Source organism: Nyctereutes procyonoides, unplaced genomic scaffold (assembly GCF_905146905.1).
Source record: "Nyctereutes procyonoides isolate TBG_1078 unplaced genomic scaffold, NYPRO_anot_genome, whole genome shotgun sequence".
Lineage (NCBI taxonomy): Eukaryota > Metazoa > Chordata > Mammalia > Carnivora > Canidae > Nyctereutes > Nyctereutes procyonoides.
In genome coordinates this window covers 2,993,787-3,017,183 of record NW_026575030.1, presented here as the reverse complement: position 1 = coordinate 3,017,183, position 23,397 = coordinate 2,993,787, and the positions used below count along the sequence as shown (strand labels likewise).

The following is a 23,397-nucleotide window of genomic DNA, read 5'->3' as shown; positions in this document are numbered from 1 at the left end:
TGATTCAAATTGTTTGACCTTCCATGACTTTGCATGCTATGAAGGAAAGCAAAGACGAATTTCAGTGAGAGCGTTTAGACAACAAGAACCTGAAAAATACTGAAGCAGAATATGGGAAGAACTGTGTGTGAGGAGGCACTCTACATGGAGAGAGCTATGAAAGAAAAACAAGCCCCAGCAGAATTTTTGATTACAGAGAGAAGGAAGTAAAGAAATGTGTTTTGGTATTACATAAAACTCTTCCTGTCTTATCATGGAATGCAAGATTACTAATATGATCCCCCAAAGTAATCAATTATTTCCAGGTTCCATTCCACAGTTTCACTTAGTTTACTAGAGGACACTTTCTGATGGCCCCTTTTACCTGTTTATTATTTGTTGATGTATTTCTTTATCTAAATGTAGCTTTAAAAAATCAGAAATTTAAGAGATGTTCAATTTTAATGACATCCCTTGAGAAGGGAAAGAATCAGGGTTCTGATGCATGATGCTTTGCCTATGGAGATACTGGAAAATTTTGAACTGAAGTAACTTCTGGTCAATAGCATTTCAGTAGCAACGATTGTTTTCCATATAAGCACCTACCTGGAGGAGCAGATCAGAAGTTGGTCTGATTCGCTGTTGGAACAGGATGCTTAATGTTCGATTCTGTTGTTCCAAATCAAACACTCTTGTTTTCAACTTTACACACTCCTCCCTTAGATCCTACAACAAATACAGAGAAAGAAAAAAAATCTATTACTGAAAGACAGCTTTGCATATTATAACCATATTTTATCTGATATTCCAGACACATTGGTATAAAAATAGTATTTTTATCCTTCAAAGCCCCAGGGAATAAATCACACACAATGTTTTCTTCCATAGCCCATTGTCTGATGGAATTATTATGTGCAGGGAGGACCAATTTAAAAAAAAAAAGTACCTTGAAATCAGAAGTGCATTAATCTAGTATGCTATTTTTGAAGATGGTAAATGTTAGCGATATAAAGTCAATTTGAGTTTCCACCTATATATTTTGCCTTTTCACTGTCTTCATAAAAGCAATCATAAAGCACAAACCACAAGGACAATAATGTTTTTGCAGTGAATAGAGATTTGATGAACTAAAGAAACTATCACTTTTGATAGAGCCTTTCGCTGTCATTTGTAGAAACAAGTTGAAATTTTCAGTGCTGGGGCTAATAGAGCCAGTGATGCATTTAGAGGGAGAGAAGCAACTCTGAAGTGAAGGCTTTAAAAGGCCACTTGAAACCTGTCCACATTCTGAACTGGTGAATTTCCATGTATTTGGGGTGGTTCAGCCTGGTGCTAGGGAAGAAATTGAGTAGACATCCCTGGGCATCCTTCTGCAGCACCTGTTTTGAATAGCTCGAGGACCACAGAGACCTTTCCCTCCAGCTTTCAGAAGGGAAGCTATAACACAGGAGCTTTAGGATTCTCTGGAATCTGCCAATGAACTGCCTTCCAAACTAACCTGTGATAAAGAGGTTTATCTTTTAAGAGGTTAAGGCTTGTAGTACTTAAATGTCTACAAGAACTCTCTTTGATGGGGTTCAAGAAAGACCAAGGAGAATAATGTTCTAATTCAAAGTTCTTCAAAAGCTGACCCTTTTCTGCATGTCAAAGTTGGTCTTTCCCTACTTCCAAAATTTTTTGAAAAGGCTCTGATCTTGCCATATAAAGAAGAATGGTCTGCTTGTTGTTCTCCAAAGCTCTGTGCATCCCTGCCATCCTCTTCCCTCCCTTGCCATAATGTTCCCTTCTCACTCCCGTCTTCTGTCCAGTCCAACTTTGGCATTTTAATTGATGTCCATTTCAAAATATGTCTGTCTCCTCTCTGGTACTTTATCTGGAGTCCCCCAAAGACCATTCATTTTTCCAAACTCCAGTAAGCCCTTGACACCTTTTATAGGACAAACAGCACAGACTACCTTATACTGATTTTATCTTTCATGCCTAGTCTTAGCTTGTCAATTAGATGGCATGTTCCTCAAAGGCAAGCACAAGAAGACACCCCAATAAACAACAGCAGAAGCAGATCATTCTTCACTCTTTTATTCCATCACCTGGCAAAGTATCACGTGTAGTGGGAACTTAATAAAGTGGGTGATTATTTTGTTAAACAGAATGATGAGGACAAATTCTGCTCTCTGTGTGATTGAGGCTCTAAGTTTCTCAGAACTCCTAGTTTATGGATCTATATATTTTGATGTGGGGCAGATCCAGGGATTACTTGAGACTCTGCAAGCAAGACAGAGCACCAGGCAATAGCTCTGATCCCCAGGCACTTGTAAACAAAGTCACAGAGGTGAGTGGGCCTGTCCATAACCTTGTGTCCACCTAAGTGTGAAGCTAGACAGATCCAGCTTCTGAGCTTTACCAGAGCCTCATTATATCCAGATTATATATTCATTTATTCTACTTACAGAGGGCAAGGAAATAGGCCATGGTGTGGCTCACTGTATAGCTTATACTCTCTTCACTTTTTTAGTCAAAGGGGTAGAATTTATGCATAGGATGTTTCCAAATGATTGCTACCTACAAATGCAGAGCAGAGAAATGTCATGTTCAGAATGAAGCACCTGAGTCCAAGATCTAGGAGGGCAGCAGCCTCCAAAAGCAGAGGCAGGAATGTGTGTATGAGCATGAGCACATATGCCATTTGGCAAAGGTCCCTCTGGGGGTCCAGGTACTGCTCACATTAAAAGGCTAAACTTGTTCCCTTTATTTAGAATTCAACCTCTGTCTGTGTCTCATTTACTCTACTTTTTGTTCTTAGCATGCATATAATTCTCTCTGCCCCCAAACACTAATTGTTTTTAGTACTGCTAATTAAGTAATTAATAAAACTTGACTGTGAAGTAAATAAATATTAATAGTACCTATTGGGTGGGAAAACATAATCATTCTCATTTACAGGTGAAGAAATGGAAGCAGAAGCATATAAGTGTGGATTTACAAGGAGAAAAGAGACCTGGAAGGAACAGGATTGAGGATCTTTTGCAGCAAAACTGAAATAACTTGAAAGAGTTCTTCAGAAGGGTAAAAGAGAGAGAGAGAGGGAGAGAGAGAAGAATAAAAGAAAAAAAATCAATATACTTTATAGAGATTTTTTGTACAGGTGCCCAAATTCCAATGCCCATTACTGTTACTTAAGATGGTAAAAGTTCATTTAGCAGGAACACAATTTATTGACCTTGAGAACTGTTCATCACTCTTGGCTCATCTAGATTAGCACATGGCAGAGGAGGAAATGGAAGGCTTTAGGGGTGTGACTCTGGTCTTAAAATCATTAACGAACAGAATTGATCTGGTCCGAGAATCTGTAGACATAAAATAATTATTGCCTGTGTTGTTGTGATATTCTTGTTCTCTTTACTCAAGCTGTGGTTGGTAAGTGATGCCAGACAGTTATAATCTCAATAAACTGTATTCAAAACCATGCATGCGTGCCCATGGGCACATACATAAGCACAACCAGACTGGGCAGATGGAAAGAAAGAGAGAGAGAAAAAAACAGCAATTTCTCTGACCACTGCAGTGAGACCTAGGCAGAGGGTGACAGTCAGCTGTCTGGATCCTCTGTACTTACAAAAGGAACCTGCTGACATACAGTAGCATATGACACATGGGGTCTCACTACAAGCATGGTTATTGTGACCCTGACCGTGATGGAGGTGAGACCTAGACTATCTTTCCCAAGTAAGGTGTCAGAAACAAATGAGCTTTCTGCTTAGATGCCATGATTGCCTCACCGAGGAGGCTGGGCCATCTGTTCTTTCTCACATTCTTCTTTTTTCCTAATATGTCCCAGGCCCCAAGAGGAAGATCCCACTGAAAACATAGGGTTGTGTCTTCTGCAATAAAAGAGACCTGATGTGTAATTTCATCAGGAGGGAAATAATGCCAACAGTTTGACTACATATAAGAAAGTGCAGAGGACTTTGGGTTCAAAAAAATAGCCAGAACTGTTTTCCTTGCAATCTGCATGTCATTATCAACTGGAAACAGAATATGGGATTAAAGCTGAATGTGAGGGCAGCCTGGTGGCTCCGAGGTTTAGCGCTGCCTTTGGCCTGGGGCGTGATCCTGGAGTCCCGGGATTGAGTCCCGCATCAGGCTCCCTGCGTGGAGCCTGCTTCTCCCTCTGCCTGTGTCTCTGCCTCTCTCTCTCTCTCTCTCTCTGTGTCTCTCCTGAATAAATAAATAAGATCTTTTAAAAAATAATAATTAAAGCTGAATGTGAGGGCAAATATACTGAGCAATGTGATAAACTGTTCTAAAAGACCCTGTATATCTTGATCTCAAACTATAGCTTCCCTGGAGTATCCATGCAAATAATCCTGGCAAGTTTCACCTGCACTCAGGGCTAAAGAAGATTCTGGATCTACTGCTATGTAGTACCTACAAGTACAGCTGCTTTAATGCATTTAGAACTAAAACTTTACCTGCTGAAGTCAGTTTAATAAAGCGTTAATTGCATAGAAGTAAGACATATAGTGACATCACTGGAATATTGATGAAAACTATTTAAATCTGATTTTATCACGTAAAAATGATATCATACTGGTAAAATTATTTCAGATGCAATGTGCATCATGGGACTACACCAGATTGGGAGTTAGGGGGTCTGGACTCCAGTCCTCATTACCCACATGACCTGAGAATGTAACATATTCTGGTTTTGCCTCAGTTCCTTTATCTGTGAACTGGGCTACTGGACAAAATAGGACTTTAGGAGAATGTGTGTCTCAGCTGCTTCATGAGATGGCTTTTAAATGGCCACTTCATTCCTTCCCTGAAGCTAAATGGCCACCATACCCACCAGTTTCTCCTTGTAACATTCCTTCAGTGGCTTTCACGGATACATCCCTTTCTTTGTCAAGGATGCAGACTTGTGTAAAAAGAAAAGCCAACTCTCAGACTAACCAAAGTCCTCAATGTCAAATATCTAAGAGGCAAGGCAGGTAACATAAACATGTACCTGAATCAGACCAGCCCCAACGAACAGGATGTGGTTAGTCCTGTGGCAAAGTGAAAACCGCAAACCTTCATCCCAAATGCATTCAGATTAAAACATTTCTCATCTGGGTGATAGCTAAACAGTTCATGTAATCATAGTAAATTAAGGCCACAACCAAGGCGAATTGACAATCTCGGGATTAAATGCTCTCTAAGGTCTCTGGCAATTGTAAAATTCTGGAGTCTAAAATAAGATGGATTCTGAGAAAGCTTGACTCCAGATTTAGAAAGTCAGTTTTGACTGCACACATGTCAGATCCTGAATATCTCTTTTGCTGACCAGGACTGGCAATGTTTCCAGAAGTTTTAAGAAATCCATTGGCTCCCTTGCCCTTTTGTTCTATTTCCTGCAGTCATATCTAATGATTGGATTTCAATCCATCTGTGGATTTCTGTAGCCCCATTTCTGCCTGCTGAACTACAGTAGGGGAAAAACAGTAAGTGATCCAATGGGACTGTTGATGTTGAACGTTGCAAAGGGAAGATTTGGAGTGTCACAACCCTAGTTTGAACATATAGGCTTTGCCCCTTCTTGCAATCAGAACTATGGGAACACTATGTTCTTAGTTCTATCTTATAGGGTTGCAGTGAGAACAAAATGGCTTAGAGGATTTAAAGTGCTGGACATGAGGTCTGACTCCTTTTAAGTGCACAGCAAGTATAAACAGACCCTCTTCAGGGAACTGGATCCTATATACACCATTGCCAGCTGAATGGACACAGGTGGCTCAACTGCCCCTCCATTAGGGAAATATGTAGATGTTTGGAGTTCTTTCAGATACAAGCTCCAAAACTGTGCCCTGCTTCTATCTGGTGGCTGCAGTGCTGGATTCTCTCATATGGAGCCTTATTCCATGTTGGTAAAGAAAAAACACCATATAAATATTCAGTTATCTTAAAGATCATGGAGACAAAGCTCAAGTTGATATGTTGAAAAATGACTCAAGAAAAAAGATTTTCTTCCAAGTTTGATGATAGTGGCAAAACACAAAAAACAAACAAAAAATAACAGTAAAGAACTCAGGACAGTTACGTTTTCAGTGAGTGTAATTGACCTAATGAAGATAAAATATATTTCAGACAAAAATATGAGCTTGCCCTGAATTATTGATTTTCCTTGCACTTGTAGCCTCGCACCTATGATTTGGAATCATAAATGGAAGTGAGCTGGGTTTAATGTTGTCACTTTAGCTTTATTGATCTAAAGGAGGGACAATCTGCTGTCTTAAGGGAATCCACAGGTTTCTGAAACAGATTGAATTACTTGACTAGGACAGTATACGTACATTTAACAGAAACTGATAAGTTCAGGGAAATAAATTTTTTTTTATCAGTATTGAGAAAAAGAAGTACACTGTGTTATTTCAAGATGCTTATCTGGGCCAGTTGATGATATGCCAGGAAAATGCTTTTTTGGTTGCTCATGGCAGGTTTGCTTTGTGTCATAACAAACGATATATTCTAAAACTGCATGGTTATGACTGTAATTTCACCTCAAAAAAATCTTTTTGTGACTTGGATAAATCACTCAAGATTTCTGCTTTCACTCTGTGCCAGCTACATCCCTCTTTAGAATTAGTTTTCTCATCTGCATTTGGAGTACATTTTATTTCCTGTATTGTGCTCTTAATTAAAAAGAAATTTGAGTCTCTTTGTGTCAATTTTACAGTCTCTATAAAAACTGGGAGGTACACGTTTCTGCAAAACATGATTCTTTTGGAATCTTTGAAAATCCTGGCATCTCTTCCTGCCTCAGAGTGTCCCTGAGGTATGCTATCTCACACAGTAGCATGTCTTTCTGTGTCTTACTGCTTAACTGTACCAAGGTAGATTTATCTGTTTACTAGTTATTACTTGGATTTGTGTAGCTATTTTTTGTGGCTGACCTGAAGGGTCTCATTTTCCTTTATATTGTACCATACAGCTTCCTTGTCTCTTTCCTGAGGCACCATTAAAAAAAGACAGGCATGAGAAGTTTTCGACAGTTACACACCGAGCTACAACAGTGCTTCCTTCATTCCTTAAGTTTATAATTAAATGAGCACAGTTTCTAACAGGAGGAAAGCAAATGAGAAATTAAAGCCTTTGAAAAAGAAAAAAAAAACATTTCAAATACGCTGTGACAGAAATTATGAGATGCCCTTCAATATGTTTCTCCCCTTCTCCTACAATACTATGAAAATCCATTTTCAGCTGGGCACCTACCCAGAATAAACACTTCACTGTCAGCTTCTCTAGGTGTGGCTGTGCGGTTAAGGTCTGCTCAAGGAGATGTAAATGGGGAGGTAAGAAAGCTCTTGGAAGTCTCTCTTAAAAGGCACCTTGTGTGTGCCCTTTATCTTCTTTGTTTTCTTCAGCTTTTCCTCATTCCTGATGGCTGGAATGTGGATGTGATGACTGGCGCTAGAGCAGTCATTTTAACCATGAGGTGACCTTGGAAATGGAGGCTACATCCCATAGAATAACAATATAGAAACCAGAGACACTCAAAACCACAAGACTTTATGGAGCAGAGTAACCATAGCAACCCTATACTGCCTACCTCTAGATTTTGTTATGAGGAAGAAATAGTATTTTAGCTTATTTAAGTCACTAGTAGTTTGGATCTCTGTTACTCACAATGGAATCTAATTCAAATGAATAGGTATAGTCAGATCTCTCTATTTATGCAATATTAATATAAAACCTGAACCAGTTAATATCATTTGAAACAGCATGATTTAACAACAGCAGTTGAGAAGAAAGTCTAGCAAAAATAATATCACAATGCCTCTATAGTATAAATTAACAATAATATTTATCTCCAATGAGAAGTGGTCAATCCCTAATAAAATTATTTTTAAATAAAAAATCAAAATGTCAAAATTATTTTGCTATCATTAGCCATGTACTCCAGAATATGCCACACGATCTAAGACTTTCTTTTATAGAAAAGGTCTCCACCTCTCAGAGAGGTAATTCAGAACAAACAAAATCTGAAAGAACTAGAATTCAGCCTCTGAGAAACATTATAGAAAGAGATAAGAAAATTTCAATAAAATGTTCCAAAATAGCCAAATTTGGACAATAACTTGCATCAGCCCACTCTGGCCCAAAAACATAATCTTCTATTGTCTGAAGAGAGAATAGAGACATGGCAAAGGAGAAGGCATACAAAGCTCATGCTCAAAAATTAGTTATTTTTATTCCTCAACTTCACTGAAGAATAATTAAATAACTGTATATATTTAAAGGGTAAAATATGATGATTTGATATATCTTACGGGGTGGAATGATTACCAAGATCTAGATAATTAACACATCCACACCTCACATAGTTGTTTCTTTGTTTGTTTGGTGGTGAACTCGACTGTCAGCAACTTTCAAGTATGTGATATTGCCATTTGCTTTTTATTTGCCACAAACCAATTTCTATAGGAATTGCTCCGTGTGCTTCCCATCTTAGGATGACCACTGCAGTTCTGGGAGGTGGGAACTTTACAGAAGAGGGACCAAGACCCAGAGAAATTAAATAACTTCTTAACCTCCAAGAATTTTAGGTTTCTGTTAAATGCTGTCCATCAAAGGCTATTCATTTTACAGGAATTGAAAGAATCCACCAACTTAAATAATATCTGCATTTACTAAATAAATGAGTCCATGGAAATCTTTCACCTTCTGCTACTTTACCAAGATGAAAAGTATTCAAGTGTTCAAACCATCCTGAATTTTAGGATTCTGTTGGTCACTGAAGTTACTTTGTATGCCCGTCTAAAACACACACAATTTTAACTTAAGTGAATAAACAGAAAAGTATTGCATCTATCAATCACAATTTCCTGGCTTGACAATATGAGTTCCAACCTATTCACATAAGTACCTTGAAGATAATAAGCCAGAAAGTGACCTACCTTTTGAGTGAGCAGAGCTTGAACAACTTGGTTGGCTACCTTTAAAAAATAAAGAAAAGAGGTGTCGTTTAGAATAACGAGACTTTATACGCATGGACTGTAATTTACCAATACGTTTCCCTCAGCTTATTCTACTTAATTAGCTCCTCATTTGCCTCTTTTCTTTCTGTTTAGAGGACCTGATTCTTTTCATAATAAGCCTATCCTTCTAGGTAATATTTTGCTTTTTTCCAAAGGTGACCTTGTTGCTAATTAAGATGGTTAGGTTGGAAAGATCATTCATATCTTGACTTCTACATTTCCATATTTGGAAAAATAATATCATTTCATATGTAAAGTACTCCAAGATGGCTAAAAAATGATACAGTGTAAAACATGATCCTAATTATCTGTACACACAGTTTCTACACTTTGCTGATTTACAGTGTCCTTTGCCTCTCCTTCCCCTTCTTTAGCTGTGTGACTATTTCACTACTTAAAATGACTTGGGATAGAGATAGGTTTGAATGGTGGAGAACCAGAGCAGCCCATTGTTTTCTGTGTGCTCTGTTTACATCCTCCATGGTTGCATTTACTCCATCCTCTTGTCACTGCTACCTGCAACAGAATCTGGTAGTGTTTACTCTAACATCTATTTCTCCTTTCTCCTAAGTAATAAACTCCGATTTTTTTTTGGGGGGGGGTAACATTCAAATACAGTTCCCAGCCTTCCTTGTAGATAAGTGTCACTTTGTGACAAACTCCTGGCCAATGAGTTATAAATAGACTTTTTTTCTTGGTCTCATAGGGAGTCTCTAAAGAAGAACCTTGCTCTTTCTCCTCCTTTTCCTGTCTGGGATAAGAAAGTGATGGCTGGAACCTCAGCAGCCCCCTTAACAATGAAATTAATACATTAAGTATTTTTGGGCAGAAAAATGGGATGAGCTCGGTTCTGATGATGTAGGGAGTTGCACTGTCTATCTCTGAACTTCTATGTGAGAGAGGGAAAAAAAAATCTACTGTTATTTTGAGTTTCTTTCAATACACAACCAAATAGAATTCCTACTAATAGATGAACATAATTCTAATTTTCTTCAGGTATCAGACAGCTTCAGGCAGTAGGAGAAGCTAGGCCCCTCTCAGACTAATGAGGTGAATCTTGATTAATCTAAACCAAACTTGGCAACTCCATTCCCTTTCAGAGAATAGGTTAGCAGTGGGTGTGTGGCACCATTCCAGCTAAGAGCCACATATAAAACCAGTAACTTGTCCCTGGTATTTGCAAAGATCTGACATTTTCTCCAGATAACCACTTCATCACTTCTCTATATATTTGTGCTAAGATTTCTTTTTCAGCTGCAGATACCAAAAACACTGTGGAGGAAGCCACTTACTTAATTTCACTATAACCATGAAGCTATGTACCCATATGGCTACTCTTGATAAAATTAAGGTGGGCAGATGAATTATGTAGTATTTTTCAGCCAGTACATGAACTGTGTACATTTAAGTGATCATTGAAACTTAGAGCATTAAAGACCAAGTCAGAATATTTTAAAGTCCTAGATATCAGGTACTTCGGTTCATTCATTTCTTCCTTCATTTTTTTAAATATAAATCTGTATTTATAAAGCTAGATGACTGGGATATGCTTCTTGGTTTCAGAGAGAATGTAACTTGTAGGAAGTAGGCAAGAACACAATTATAACACAGTGTGATAAGCATGTAATCATCTTGGTAATTCTCATATTCAACCAAAGGCTGAGGGACATGCTTTCATCTTTTTCTCTTGATAACCAATTTACTTTTGGTGATACTAAACTATGTGTGCTTGTTTCCCTGTTTAGTATAGTGGAACAGATTAGGGTAAGAATGTTTTCATGGAGCTTAATTGTTTTTTGACTCAATATTGACAAAGTAGCACATCCTTAATGACAGTTGGCTACCAGTAAGTCTCAACAGAAAATTAAAACACAGGCTGCCATCAACTGTGGATAGGAGGCATTCATAGCACAAGCGATACATGATTAAAATCAAATTACCTATAACTGATTAGTTGAACTGTAGGCACAAAAGGTTTTTTTTTTCTTTTTTCTATCAGAATCCTTTCCAAATCTACATTGTTGACATTAAGCAAATGAGAGGGACCTTTCATTGAAAGTAACTATAGTTTTGAAGAAAAAGCATTACTTATTTTTTTAAGTCCAGCCCAAGTTAAAGAAAACTACCTAAGGACACTTGTAGACCAAAATAAACCACATTTCCCTTAACTGGTGCCTTTTCATTTTCCTTTATCACTTGATTTATACATGGCCATAACAGTGATAAATGTTATTCAATCATACAAATTGACCAATAGTGTCATCTTAAAAATCTTTCAGTTTTTAAACGTTCATTCCAATTCATAAGTTACTGAAGATTTAAAGTCAAAGGATAGGTCATCTATTTTATTCTTGGCAAATTAAAAACAAAAAACATACAACAGAAGAGTTCAACTATTCATGCAGCTTGAATCAAGAACAACGTACCAAAATTAATTCACACCATAAATAATTTAATTCTTTCAGATCTCAAACTTTGGATTTGATTTACATTCTCATAAAACTGCCTAATATCAATATTTTCTTTTCTTCCTCCAAACTGGTCCCTCACTTAAACCGGGCTGTGGAACAGTGGTCACATAAAATAGCTCTCTACATGATTTAACAGGAGACATAAACGAATATCCTAACTGTAACAGCCCGCAGGAGGAAATACGTTCTTTCTTTGCAATCCGAGTGTGTTGCCTTATGGGCTTATAGGCTCCATCTCTGACACAGTTCCTTCTGGCATGCATTTTGGACAATTGTTCTACCTAATAATTGAACAAAGATACATGAATGCATTATTTCTTTACCTACTGACGTGGGGTTATATTACCCAGAAGGACTCACAGATCCTCTGCAGAAGAGCAGTCCAGTTTGTACAAATGCTTTCCTGGGTCCTGTCTATAAAGACAGTTTCCTGGGTTTCATTACTACTTTTACTGGCTAACTTTCCCTGAAGCATCAATAGAACAGCTGTTTGGAGATTGTGCCTGCAACCTCTAATAGGTTCACAAGATGACCCCTGGAATGGGCCCCTGCCCTCATCATAGAATTGTGCTCTGAGCACTTGGGTTGCAAATAATCACACACCCGCAGGCCCAGCTAATGAGAACAAATAACTTGCAGTGTCACCTGACAGCTTTCCTCTCCAAAGAAAGGAAAAATAGCAGCTGGGCTGGGCCAGGGGGACTTGAGACAAGCAGAGCAAAGCTGACAGTCCTTAAGCCTCTGGCTTGTTTTACAACCTGCCTCAGGCTCTCTGTGGAGACCTCCCTGCTTTACCTCTGGTGGGGCAGGGCTGCAGAGGAGCCGGAGGTGCCAAGGAGAGGGCCCCGGGACCTCTCCCCCTCTCAGTAAGGATTCTCTCCAACAAGCCAGTTCCTCTGCTACCTGGCTCTTCTTCTACCCACACAAGTCTTTGTTCTTCTCCATCAGTCTTGTAGGGGTCGTGTCCACTCCTCCAGCCCCACTGAACTCTCCAGGAAGCAGGTGCACAGGAGGAGGAGGGCGTTGTCTGTTCTTCTTTTCAAAATAGTCCCTGAGGCTGAATGAGAAGCCACACTCGGGACTTATTCCAAGAGGGAGCCAATTTTCACCAAATCCAGAGGACAGTGAGGGCGGGATGGAGGCTGGCAGAGTGAGGAACTCAAAAGTCACCAAGCTCTGACAGGCCTCCTCCTGCCTCGTGCTTTTGCCTTTTGTCCTTGCAAAGGATATCCTTTTATCATGCAAAGCAACTGCCACATCAGCAAGCTCATTTAAAAACCTAATTGAAGGAGGACAAGTTTTGGAAAATGTGCCTTGGAGAAGTTTTAGATGCTTCTGAGTTTGGTTTATCATACTGAGGCAGCTGGGGACAAGTGGGAGGAGCATGGGGGCAGAATCAAAAGAAGGACTTGGGTTCAAATCAGTACTGTATAATGTGTTGATTATACACTGATGTGTATGAGGATGAGGGACTAGCGTGACTCGACTCATCTGTGAAGTAGTGGACCTGGCCACCTCTGAACTTGTGAAAAACGCAGGAGAGGATAGATATAACATTGGGCAGTACCTGATACAAAGCAGTCCTCCGTAAAAGTTAAGTCTGAATCTGAGCACTTGAACTTCAAACAATAAAATGCATTTTTAGGTAAGTAAGAAAAGATGGTTTTAGAATAAGAGATTTTATTTGTATAAGAATGAAATGTGTGTGTGCCTAATATGCATGTTTAAATAAAAATCACTAAGAACCTATATTATTTTTTGCTCTGCAAAATACTGGGAGTGGGAGAAATTCATCTAAATATGTATGTGGGATCACAGGGAAAATTAATTGGGAAATTAATTTGGGGATGATAATCTCCATTTATTCATTTAGTCATATGACAAATACACATTAAGTGCACAGTGGGCCACAGATTGTGCTGGATCTTAGAGAAATATGGTGAATAGAGCCAAGGTGCTGCCTCATGGTGGCTAGCGTTTAGAGCAGACACAGGAAGTCCATCCTCGGTTGATTTCATGGTCCATTCCTGAAATGGGCATTTGAAGCATGTGAGAGCCACAAGCAGGATCATTATCTCCCATCTCCATCGATCAAGAGGTTGTTTTTCAAGATTACTTAGGGCCCAGGAGGGGGACATGCATTGAGTATGTTTGGTGATTCCACAATCCAATCTTGGTCTATAGCATATGAACCAGAGAGGAAGGTCAGAACTGTTCTTAACCATTTACCTTTGCTCTTATTTGGCTTTGGTTTAAAAAATATTTTGGTGCTTTTTTTCTTTTCTTTTCTTTTTATTTTTTTTATTTTTTTAAATTTTATTTATTTATTTTTTTTTAATTTTTTTTTCTTTTCTTTTTTTGAACTACCTCCATTTCCTGCCTTCATGCTCTGAAATAAAGAGCACAGAGAAGTCAGAGAAGAACTCAAATCTGGCATTCTCATGGACTATAAGGAACTCTGGCTCTACTCTGATGATTTGAAGGGGAGGGTAGGTTCTCCAAATGCTGCATGCAAAAACTTTGCCGGGCAAGTCTGATAAATTGCCAGTTTCCTTACCCTTCACTCTGCTTGCGAATAGCTGAATAAGGTCTGGTAATTGGCATTTTAATTTTTTTCTGTGTCAAATTTATTTTATTTTTTCTTTTCCAAGTATTTATATATTTATAAAGATTTTATTTATTTATGTGAAACACAGAGAGACAGAGACATAGGCAGAGGGAGAAGCAGGCTCCCCGTAGGGAGCCTGATGCGGGACTCGATCCCAGGACCCCGGGATCATGACCTGAGCAGAAAGCAGATGCTCAACCATTGAACCACCCAGGCATCCCTCCAAAGTTTTTCTTTAAATTCTAGTTATCATACAGTGTAATACTAGTTTCAAGTGTAGAATTTAGTGATTCATCACTTACATACAACACCTGGTGCTCATCACAAATGCCCTCCTTAATACTTATCACCCATTTAACAACCCCCACCACCGACCACCTCCCCTCCAGTAACCCTCGGTGTGTTCTCTATATTGTTTGTTTTCTGGTTTGCCTCCCTTTTTCCCCCTATGTTCATGTGTTTTGTTTCTTAAATTGCACATATGCTTGAAATCACATAGTATCTGTCTTTCTCTGACTTATTTTCCTTAGCATAATACACTCCAACTCCATCCAACTCATTGCAAACCACAAGATTTCACTCTTTTTGTTGCTGAGTAATATTCATTGTATATCATACCACATCTTCTGTATCCATTCATCAGTTGATTGACATTTGGGCTCTTCCCATAATTTGGTTATTATTGATAATGCTGCTATAAACAAATGTGTCCCCTTTTTTTTTAAGATTGATTGATTCATAAGAGACAGAGAGAGAGGCAGAGACACAGACAGAGGGAGAAGCAGGCTCTCTGCAGAGAGCCAGATATGGGACTCGATCCTGGAACTCCGGAATCATGCCCTGAGCTGAAGGCAGATGCTCAACTACTGAGCCATCCAGGTGTCCCACATGTGCCCCTTTGTATCAGTATTTTTGTATCCTCTGGATAAATACCTAGTAGTACAATTGCTGGGTCACAGGGTAGTTCTATTTTTAACTTTTTGTGGAACCTCCAAAGGGTTTTCCAGAGTGGCTGCACCAGTCTGCATTCCCACTGATAGTGTAAGAGGGTTCCCCTTTCTCTACATCCTTGTCAACATCTGCTGTTTCCTGTATTGTTAATTTTAGCCATTTTGACAGATGTGAGGTGATACCTCATTGTAGTTTCGATTTGTATTTCCCTGATGATGAGTGATGTTGAGCATCTTTTAACGTGTCTATTGGCCATCTGGATGTCTTCTTTTAAAAAATATCTATTCATGTCATCTGCCCATTTTTAACTGGATTATATGGTTTTTTTTTGGGGGGGGTTTGGTGTTGAGTTGTATAAGTTCTTTATATATGATGCCTACTAACCCTTTATCAGATATGTCATTTGCAAATATCTTCTTCCATTTTGAAGATTGTCTTTTAGTTTTGTTGATTGGTTCCTTTACTGTGCAGAAGCTTTTTATCTTGATGACGTCATAATAGTTTATTTTTATTTTTGTTTCCCTTGCCTTGGGAGATGTATCTACTAAGAAGTTGCTACAGCCAATGTCAGAGAGGTTACTGCCTGTGTTCTCTGGGATTCTGATGGCTTCCTGTCTCACATTTAGGTTTTTCATCCATTCTACATTTATTTATGTGTATGATTAATAAAGTGGTCCAGTTTCATTCTTTTTACATGTTGCTGTCCAGTTTTCCCAACACCATTTGTTGAAGAGACTGTTATTTTCCCATTAGATATTCTTTTCTACTTTGTCAAAGATTAGTTGACCATATAGTTGTGGGTCTATTTCTGGGTTTTCTATTCTGTTCCATTGATCTATATGTCTATTTTTGTACCAGTACCATACTGTCTGGATGACTACAGTTTTGTAATATAGCTTGAAGTCCAGAATTGTGCTGACTCCAGCTTTGGTTTTTTTTTTTCAAGATTGCTTTGACTATTTGTAGTCTTTTGTGGTTCAAGAATCTGTACTTTTAGCAATGACTGCACATCTTTCTGATGCAGAAAGGGCCCAGAAACACACTTTGAAAAATGCTGGGACAGCATTTACTTTCTGTTTGCTCAGACACTGTTGAGGAATTGGAAATAACTCAAAATTTACATACCAGTCTATTGCTCTTCTATCATCTCATCCAAGTTTGATGAGATTTTATCCTCTTATGGACACTTTCTGAAAATGTTCTTTTTTTAATTTTTATTTATTTATGATAGTCACACACAGAGAGAGAGAGAGGCAGAGACATAGGGAGAGGGAGAAGCAGGCTCCATGCACCGGGAGCCCGGCGTGGGATTCGATCCCGGATCTCCAGGATCGCGCCCTGGGCCAAAGGCAGGCGCCAAACCGCTGCGCCACCCAGGGATCCCTGAAAATGTTCTTTAAAGCACAGCATTCAGAGGACCTAAGTGCAATGGTTCTTTTTTTTTTTTTTTAAAGATTTTAAATTTATTTATTCATGAGAGATGAAGAGAGGGAAGCAGAGACACAGGCAGAGGGAGAAGCAGGCTCCATGCACCGGGAGCCTGATGTGCGATACAATCCCGGGTCTCCAGGATCGTGCCCTGGGCCAAAGGCAGGCGCCAAACCGCTGCACCACCCAGGGATCCCAAGTGTAATGGTTCTTGATCTTGGCTGAATATTATAACTCCCTGAAATCTTTAAAATTTCTAACACCCAGGCTCCACATTAGACCAGAACTGGATCAGAATCTCTGAGGTGCAGCCCAGCCAACAGTATTCTTAAGCTTGCCCAGGTAAATCCGATGTTCAGGTAAGGGTGAGTACTACTTGGACTTTACCTGCTACAGCTCCTGTGGCTGAAGATGTCCTTTCAGTTCTGACTGCCGGCAAACCCACTGCCTCTCCCTTTAGTGATTGGGTTGTATGTTCCCAAAGACCCCAGTGCAGCTCATTTCCTATGTGAGTTTCCCTCATTTCATTCTAATCATTCTACTGTGATTAATCATCTCTCTCATTTCTTCTGCCAGGTGAGGAGCACCATGACTTCCCAGGCCGGTGACTCTGACCTGACACACAACAAATATTGTAGGATACAAATGAATCCACCTAAATGTAAGGCAATAGTTTGAGGAGATGTTATTTTACTTATTTTTTTATGTGTGTCATTATACTTCTCTCCATGGGAATTAGTTGGTCCTAAAGGAACTCTGGCCAACATATTAATGAGAATAAACAGCAATTCACTGCTTGCCAGCAAACTGTGTGTCAAACAGCTGAAGGAAGAAACTAGACACAAACATGGAAACCTCCATCCCCCTCAAGAAATCAAGACTGGTCCTTGGTGTTGTCTTTGTATTGTAATGCAAGATGAGGAGCTACATGGAGGGGATGTGAAGTAGTGAAGGGTGTGTGTGTGTGTGTGCGCACATTTGTGAGCATGTGTGTGCCAGCAAGCCTGCGTGTCTGTGGATGTTTCCTCCTGAATAAACACACCCCTGTTTTATAGGACACACAGAGGGTATTCTTACTCTCAAGTGTTTTACCCAAATTCTCAACATGTTCTTCATTTCCCAGAAAATAACAATCAGTGTAAAAGGGATAGAAGAACATTTCAATTTTAGATTATATCCACTTGTGTATGTTTTATGAAACCCACTAGCAAGGAAATAACTTACATGAGGCCTTACCTTGTTAGTTTGTCTAATTAGTCTAAAAAGCCTTGGAAAGAATTTCCAGTTGGCATTATTACTACACTCAACTACCCCTTTGAGAGTGTTCTCTTACAATGCATAGAAATGGATTGTCTATCCTCATGCAATTAGTTACAAAACAACTGGCATATGTAATCAGGGGCCAGTATCATGAATGCAAAACATTTGTACAGCTCAAAGGTGGTTCTGAGTTGCAAATCACCTCTTTGGCAACAGTTAATTTTTGCAATTAAGAAGAGAGGGACTCTGCCTTTAAAAAATCTGTCTTCAATAGAAGCTCCATATGAAATAATTCTCTGGATGAAAAATTATGTTTGACCCCACACATTCTGATGAAACCTTCAGAATGCAGGCATAGGTAGCAAATGGAAAACAAGACTATGAGTTTCCATAAAGAAATGCTGTGAGCTTTATGACTGATAGGGAGGGATGACCGTGGGAGAATTTTGACAAATAAGTTCTTGTGGTAAGATTCACATAAATTTAACTTCTGAATACAGATTCAATCTCATCAGAAATTCTGTACAGGAGGTTAAAGTGAAAATTTGCTGATCAATACATATGACCTAAGGGCAATATTTGTGCCTTTCAATATCCTTGGATCTATTTGGTTTTTCTTGCCCCAAACTTTGATTGGACCAGGAGCCTGAGGGACAGCATGGAGAAGTACTAAACTGGCCTCACCAGACTGAGTCATCATTCCCCTTTATGTCAACTTACTCCAGCTATTCTTTAACTCTGGGCATTGCAAAGATTATTTCAAGTCTGTTTAGGTCCTGACAGGGCAGTGCACTGCAAATACCATTTTGCTTGAGTAACTGATATATATGGCTAGAAATATTAAACCATTAAGTAACCTTCTGGAAACATGTTGAAAATTCTTCTATTAAACATATGTAACTGTAAGGCAAAGTAGTCCATGTTCTGAGGACAGTGGCTCTCAAACTGTAGGGTGTGTCATCATCACCTGAAGAGCCTGCAAACACACAGATTGCCAGGCTCATTCCCAGAGTCCCTTCTTTGGGATGTATGGGGCAGGGCCTCAGATTGTGCATTTCTAACAACTTCCAGGTGAGGCTACCGCTGCTGGTTCAGGGGTCACATTTTCAGAATCCCTAATGTAAGAAAATACTGGACACAACTGCAACTCTGAGGAGAGAGACCACTCCCAGTTTCGAGGGAGGAGAGAGGTATGTGGTAGCAGTGGTGATGCCATAAGTGGGATCTGAACCTGTGTTCTTCATAGCATAATCCATCACCTTCTAGGGCAGTGTGGGAGAGGGGAAGAAGGATCAAGAGGAGTTTTTTTGGAGAAGCCTTACCTAATTGTTAGTGAGGAGGAAATGACTTTAGACCTACATGCTAGTTTTCACTGGTAAGGTAATGGAGCATGATTTAATGTTGTTGTGCTTATTTTCTGAAAACCTGCGTCAGCTATTTCAAACAACTCCTAAGACGACAAGATAGGTATGTGCAAGTTTTAGGGTATCAGGCAGATGACTAAAAAACTCATCTCATTAAAGTAGTAACTCCAATCACCAAGAAAATCCCAGATGAGAGCTTGTCAGTGAGGTGAGTGACCAATCCTGCCCGGGTGTTACCACAGAGACGGATGGTAGGATTCCTGACAGAGTGTGAAGGGAATGGCTGAGGATAATGAGGGCCCTGCACACACCTCAATTTTCCCCTTGCCTCCCAAGGACTTAGAAACGCCCACCATCTTTGCCTTCATCTCTTCATTATCATTAAATAATATTTCTCAAGTTTATTCACGTGGGTGGCTCTGTCTTCTCCCATTCTGCTCAAATTATCTTCCTCACTTTTTTTTTCTCTTCTTGGCTTGGTTCTCAATCTATTGATGCCCCCCCCCCCCCGGCTGCCAACTGCGAATATCGCCCCCACCCACTCTATCAAGGATTTGCTTTTTCAGAAACAGCATCCAATTGGAGATGCAGTGGGCTTTGATCGGCTTTTCTCATTCACAGGCTGGGGATCACACTTACTGGACAGAAGGAATCTATCATACAGTGAAGCATTCCCCAAACTGTGCCCCAAGAATGTTAAATGATAACCAAAAGGGACTTACAGATGCCTGTATAATAAAATAGGGAGAGAAGGAAGAGGGAGAGGGTGGGAGAGAAAGACTGGCCTTCCTTCTCAATGTCCACAGTCATGTGTACAACCTTCCTCTGGAGGACAGAATGCTAATGCTCTACAGAGGCCGTAACAGAAATCTATTAAGATCTAACCAAGGGATCCCTAAATAGTCCGGCCTTTTGTGAAGAACCTTTCTAGTCAGCTTACCTCGTCAAGACATCGCTCATACTGTTCCCTTTGATTTTCATTTTCCAAAGCCAAAGCTGAATTCTCTGCCTGCAGTGAGATACAAAAATAATACAAATAAATCAATGAAATGTTGTGTTAGGTGACAACTCATTCAGTACAGTTACTAAATATATCTCCTCAGGATCCAAGACAATCTTTTAGGAGAATCTTTGACAAGTTTGCTCTAAGTACTATTATAAATATCTCAGGGATGACTTGTGTCTTATCAGCTTGTTCACAAAAGTACATTACCATTTAAAGAAATGCGAAACTTGATATTCTGAACAGGGAGCAAATCAAATCATGGCCTGATGTGAGAGTGTTCTGTAAAAGGATTACCATGTTTATTTCATTCTACGAAAATGTAAATGTACGAAATGCCTTAATCCACTTCATTAAGACCTGTCACAGTTTCACAACCTGATATTTGTTTAGGCCACAGAAAAGAATCTCAGGTAAACCTACGAAAGCATCAATCCAAAGACAAACCACACACGTCGTTTTCCTTATTAATCGATGGCTATTAAGCATAAGAATATAATGAGAAATTCAACAATTGAGGTATACTTGAGTCCTTCCCCCTCCCTTTTAAAAACTACTGCTTTCCTGAACCTCAGAACCACGAGGCTAGCTGAATCTTAAACAGGTTACTAGAGGAGACTCAGTTGAATATGGTTATCTGGCTGCTAGTGGAACAAGAAGGGGAAAAAGACATAGGTATACGCATACTAGGTTTTTAGAAGGAACATAAAATGGTGACATGGGGACTGCCTTCTGCAACTGGTGACCTATGTCCCCTTCTGCTACTACTGGCCTAGTCTGAATCCTGAGCTATGCAAGTGAACCCTTCCCAAAGCTGCAACAAAGAGCATGCACCCTCCACCCCCACCCCCCACCCCCAGGCAAACTCAGCTCTACCTACCCTTTCACTACAACCCTTCTTGACATTTGAAAGTGTGGAGGACACCTTGGTGGCTCAGCAGTTGAGCTTCTCTGCCTTTGGCTCAGGGGGTGACTGGATCTAGTCCCACATCAGGCTTCCTGCCTGGAGCCTGCTTCTCTTCCCTCTTCGTATGTCCCTGTGTCTCTCATGAATAAATAAGATCTTTTAAAAAAAAAAAGTGCAGAGGATACAGAGTTCTAAATCAGTAGAGGATACAGAGCTCTAAATAATTTATATCTAAAAAGATCTAAATCTTTATTCAAAAGAATGGTGTGATTTTTAGGTGGTACAAAGATCAACATTTTATCTTAAATTTTCTTCCCATCAGATTTTTCTTTAAAAAAAAAAAAACCCTTTCTATTTGGAAATAATGTCAACTTGCAGATGATCTAAAAGAAAAGTATAAGGAACTCCCACATACCCTTTCCTCAGATTCACCAACTGTTAGCATTTTGCCACATTTGAGAGATTAGATCATTCCCTTTTTCTTTCATTGTTTTTCCCTGCAACTTGCAAGTGAGTCACAGACATGATGCTCTTTACCCCTAAATACTTCTGTATATATTTCCTAAAGACAAAAACATTTTTTTCACACAACCACAGTACAGTTGTCGAGTTCAGGAAATATTAATTGATACAATACACAATCTGATCTTCAGTATCTATTCCAATGCGTCCATTGTTCCAGCAATGTCATAACAGCAATTTTTCCAGTCTTGAAACTTATCCAGGGTCAGGCATCTATTGCATCTATTTGTCATTCATATAGGATGCTTTAATCTGGAATAGTCTTTTGTTTTTCATAATATTAGTTTCTTCTTCTTTTTTCCTTCCTTCCTTCCTTCCTTCCTTCTTTCCTTTCCTTTCCTTTCCTTTCCTTTCCTTTCCTTTCCTTTCCTTTCCTTTCCTTTCCTTTCCTTTCCTTTCCTTTCCTTTCCCTTTCCTTTCCCTTTCCCTTTCCCTTTCCCTTTCCCTTTCCCTTTCTTTCCTTCCTTTTCCCTCCCTTCTTCCCGCTCTTCTTCCCTCCCTTCTTCCCTCCCTCTCTTCCTTTCTTCCTTTCTTTTTCTTTCTTGGAAGAGTAAAGGCCAATTATTTTGTGGGATGTCCCTTAATTTGGGCGTGTTTCAAGTTTCCTCCTGTACACTTGGCAGGAATAGCATATGAATGATGCTGGGTCCTTCTCAGTGCATCATACCAGAACTGGTCATGTCCATGTCACCATTACTGGACATGTTAGCTTTGATCACTTGCTTAAGGTGGGATCTGCCAAATCTCCCCACTCCTAGAGTTACTTTCCTTATGTAGTTAATATATTGTTCAGAAATGTCTTTAGACTATGAAAATATTTCTCATCAAATTTTCATCAATTTATTTTAGCAACCATTGATGAATCTTGCCCGAATCAATGATTCCTATGGTTGTACATAGTGATTTCTCACCCCATTATCCCACCTACGTTTATGAGTTTACATTCTATCATAAGAATATGCTTTTCCTATTTATTATTTCCTAGTCTGAATACATGGATTCTTTTATTATTGAAAGGGTTCTAAGTCATTACTGCATTTATTTACTTTGATGCTCAAGTTGTCCCAGCTTTGGGAAAGTGAACCTCTCTAACCTGTGGCCTTTTGACATGTTTTCATCATTTTGAAAAGGCTTTCTTTTTAGGCACAGGGAAACATTCCAAGCCCACTTTGCTTTTTCTTTGCACTATTTCTGAAATCAACCATTTCTCCATGGAATCCTACTTGCTTTTCATTGGGGAATGATACTTGGAAACTAAGATCTGGCTATTAATGTATGCCAATTGCTACTGAGAGGCCATTTCTTCTAGTCCCTTTCAGTGAAAGGGTCTCTCTCTCCTCACCATACCTACACACACACACACACACACACACACACACACACACACACACACACTCCAACCACTACAGATTTCTGCTTTGCCTTCCCCTTTTCATATCTGTGTCTTCCTTTTCTACAGTGAGAACACAGGCAGCCATACATTTCCTCCTTTATTCAATCCCACAGTGCAAACAAGATTATGATGGCATGGAATATAGTATAAGAATTCACAAATTGCTTTTTCTTTTAGAATGTGGGGTGTATAGTAATGATACTATGTTCAAATGTTCAAAAGTTACTAGTTTGATAACTGTCTCCCTTTCCTGGGGTGATGCTATCAATTCCTTTGTGCAGTTCAGTTAATTTGTTTCTGACAGTAGTCAGATTCAGTTTCTCCTCCTGTTGTGCATTTCACCCCAATTTCTGAATATAGAGAACAGTAATAAGATCCCTAAAGTCAAAACTCTACTAAAAGGTACACTCAGTGAGGTATCACCTCCTCACTACCTCTTCTGCTTCATTCCCCTCCACCTTTTGCAGGTTCTTTAATAGTTTTTATTCCTTTTT

General features: G+C 39.3%; 1 protein-coding gene across 16 annotated transcripts in view; it reads right to left on the bottom strand.

Annotated features, from left to right (window-relative positions):
- Positions 1-23,397, bottom strand: part of NCKAP5 (NCK associated protein 5) — a 947,559-nt gene that overhangs the window by 181,802 nt on the left and 742,360 nt on the right. For all 16 annotated transcript variants that reach the window (XM_055316283.1, XM_055316284.1, XM_055316277.1 and 13 more), the window contains 3 exons: positions 20,019-20,087; positions 8,916-8,954; positions 586-705 (listed from right to left, as the gene is read on the bottom strand). In XM_055316283.1, the coding sequence (XP_055172258.1) occupies positions 586-705; positions 8,916-8,954; positions 20,019-20,087 (228 nt within the window). The remainder of the gene's footprint in view (positions 1-585; positions 706-8,915; positions 8,955-20,018; positions 20,088-23,397) is intronic.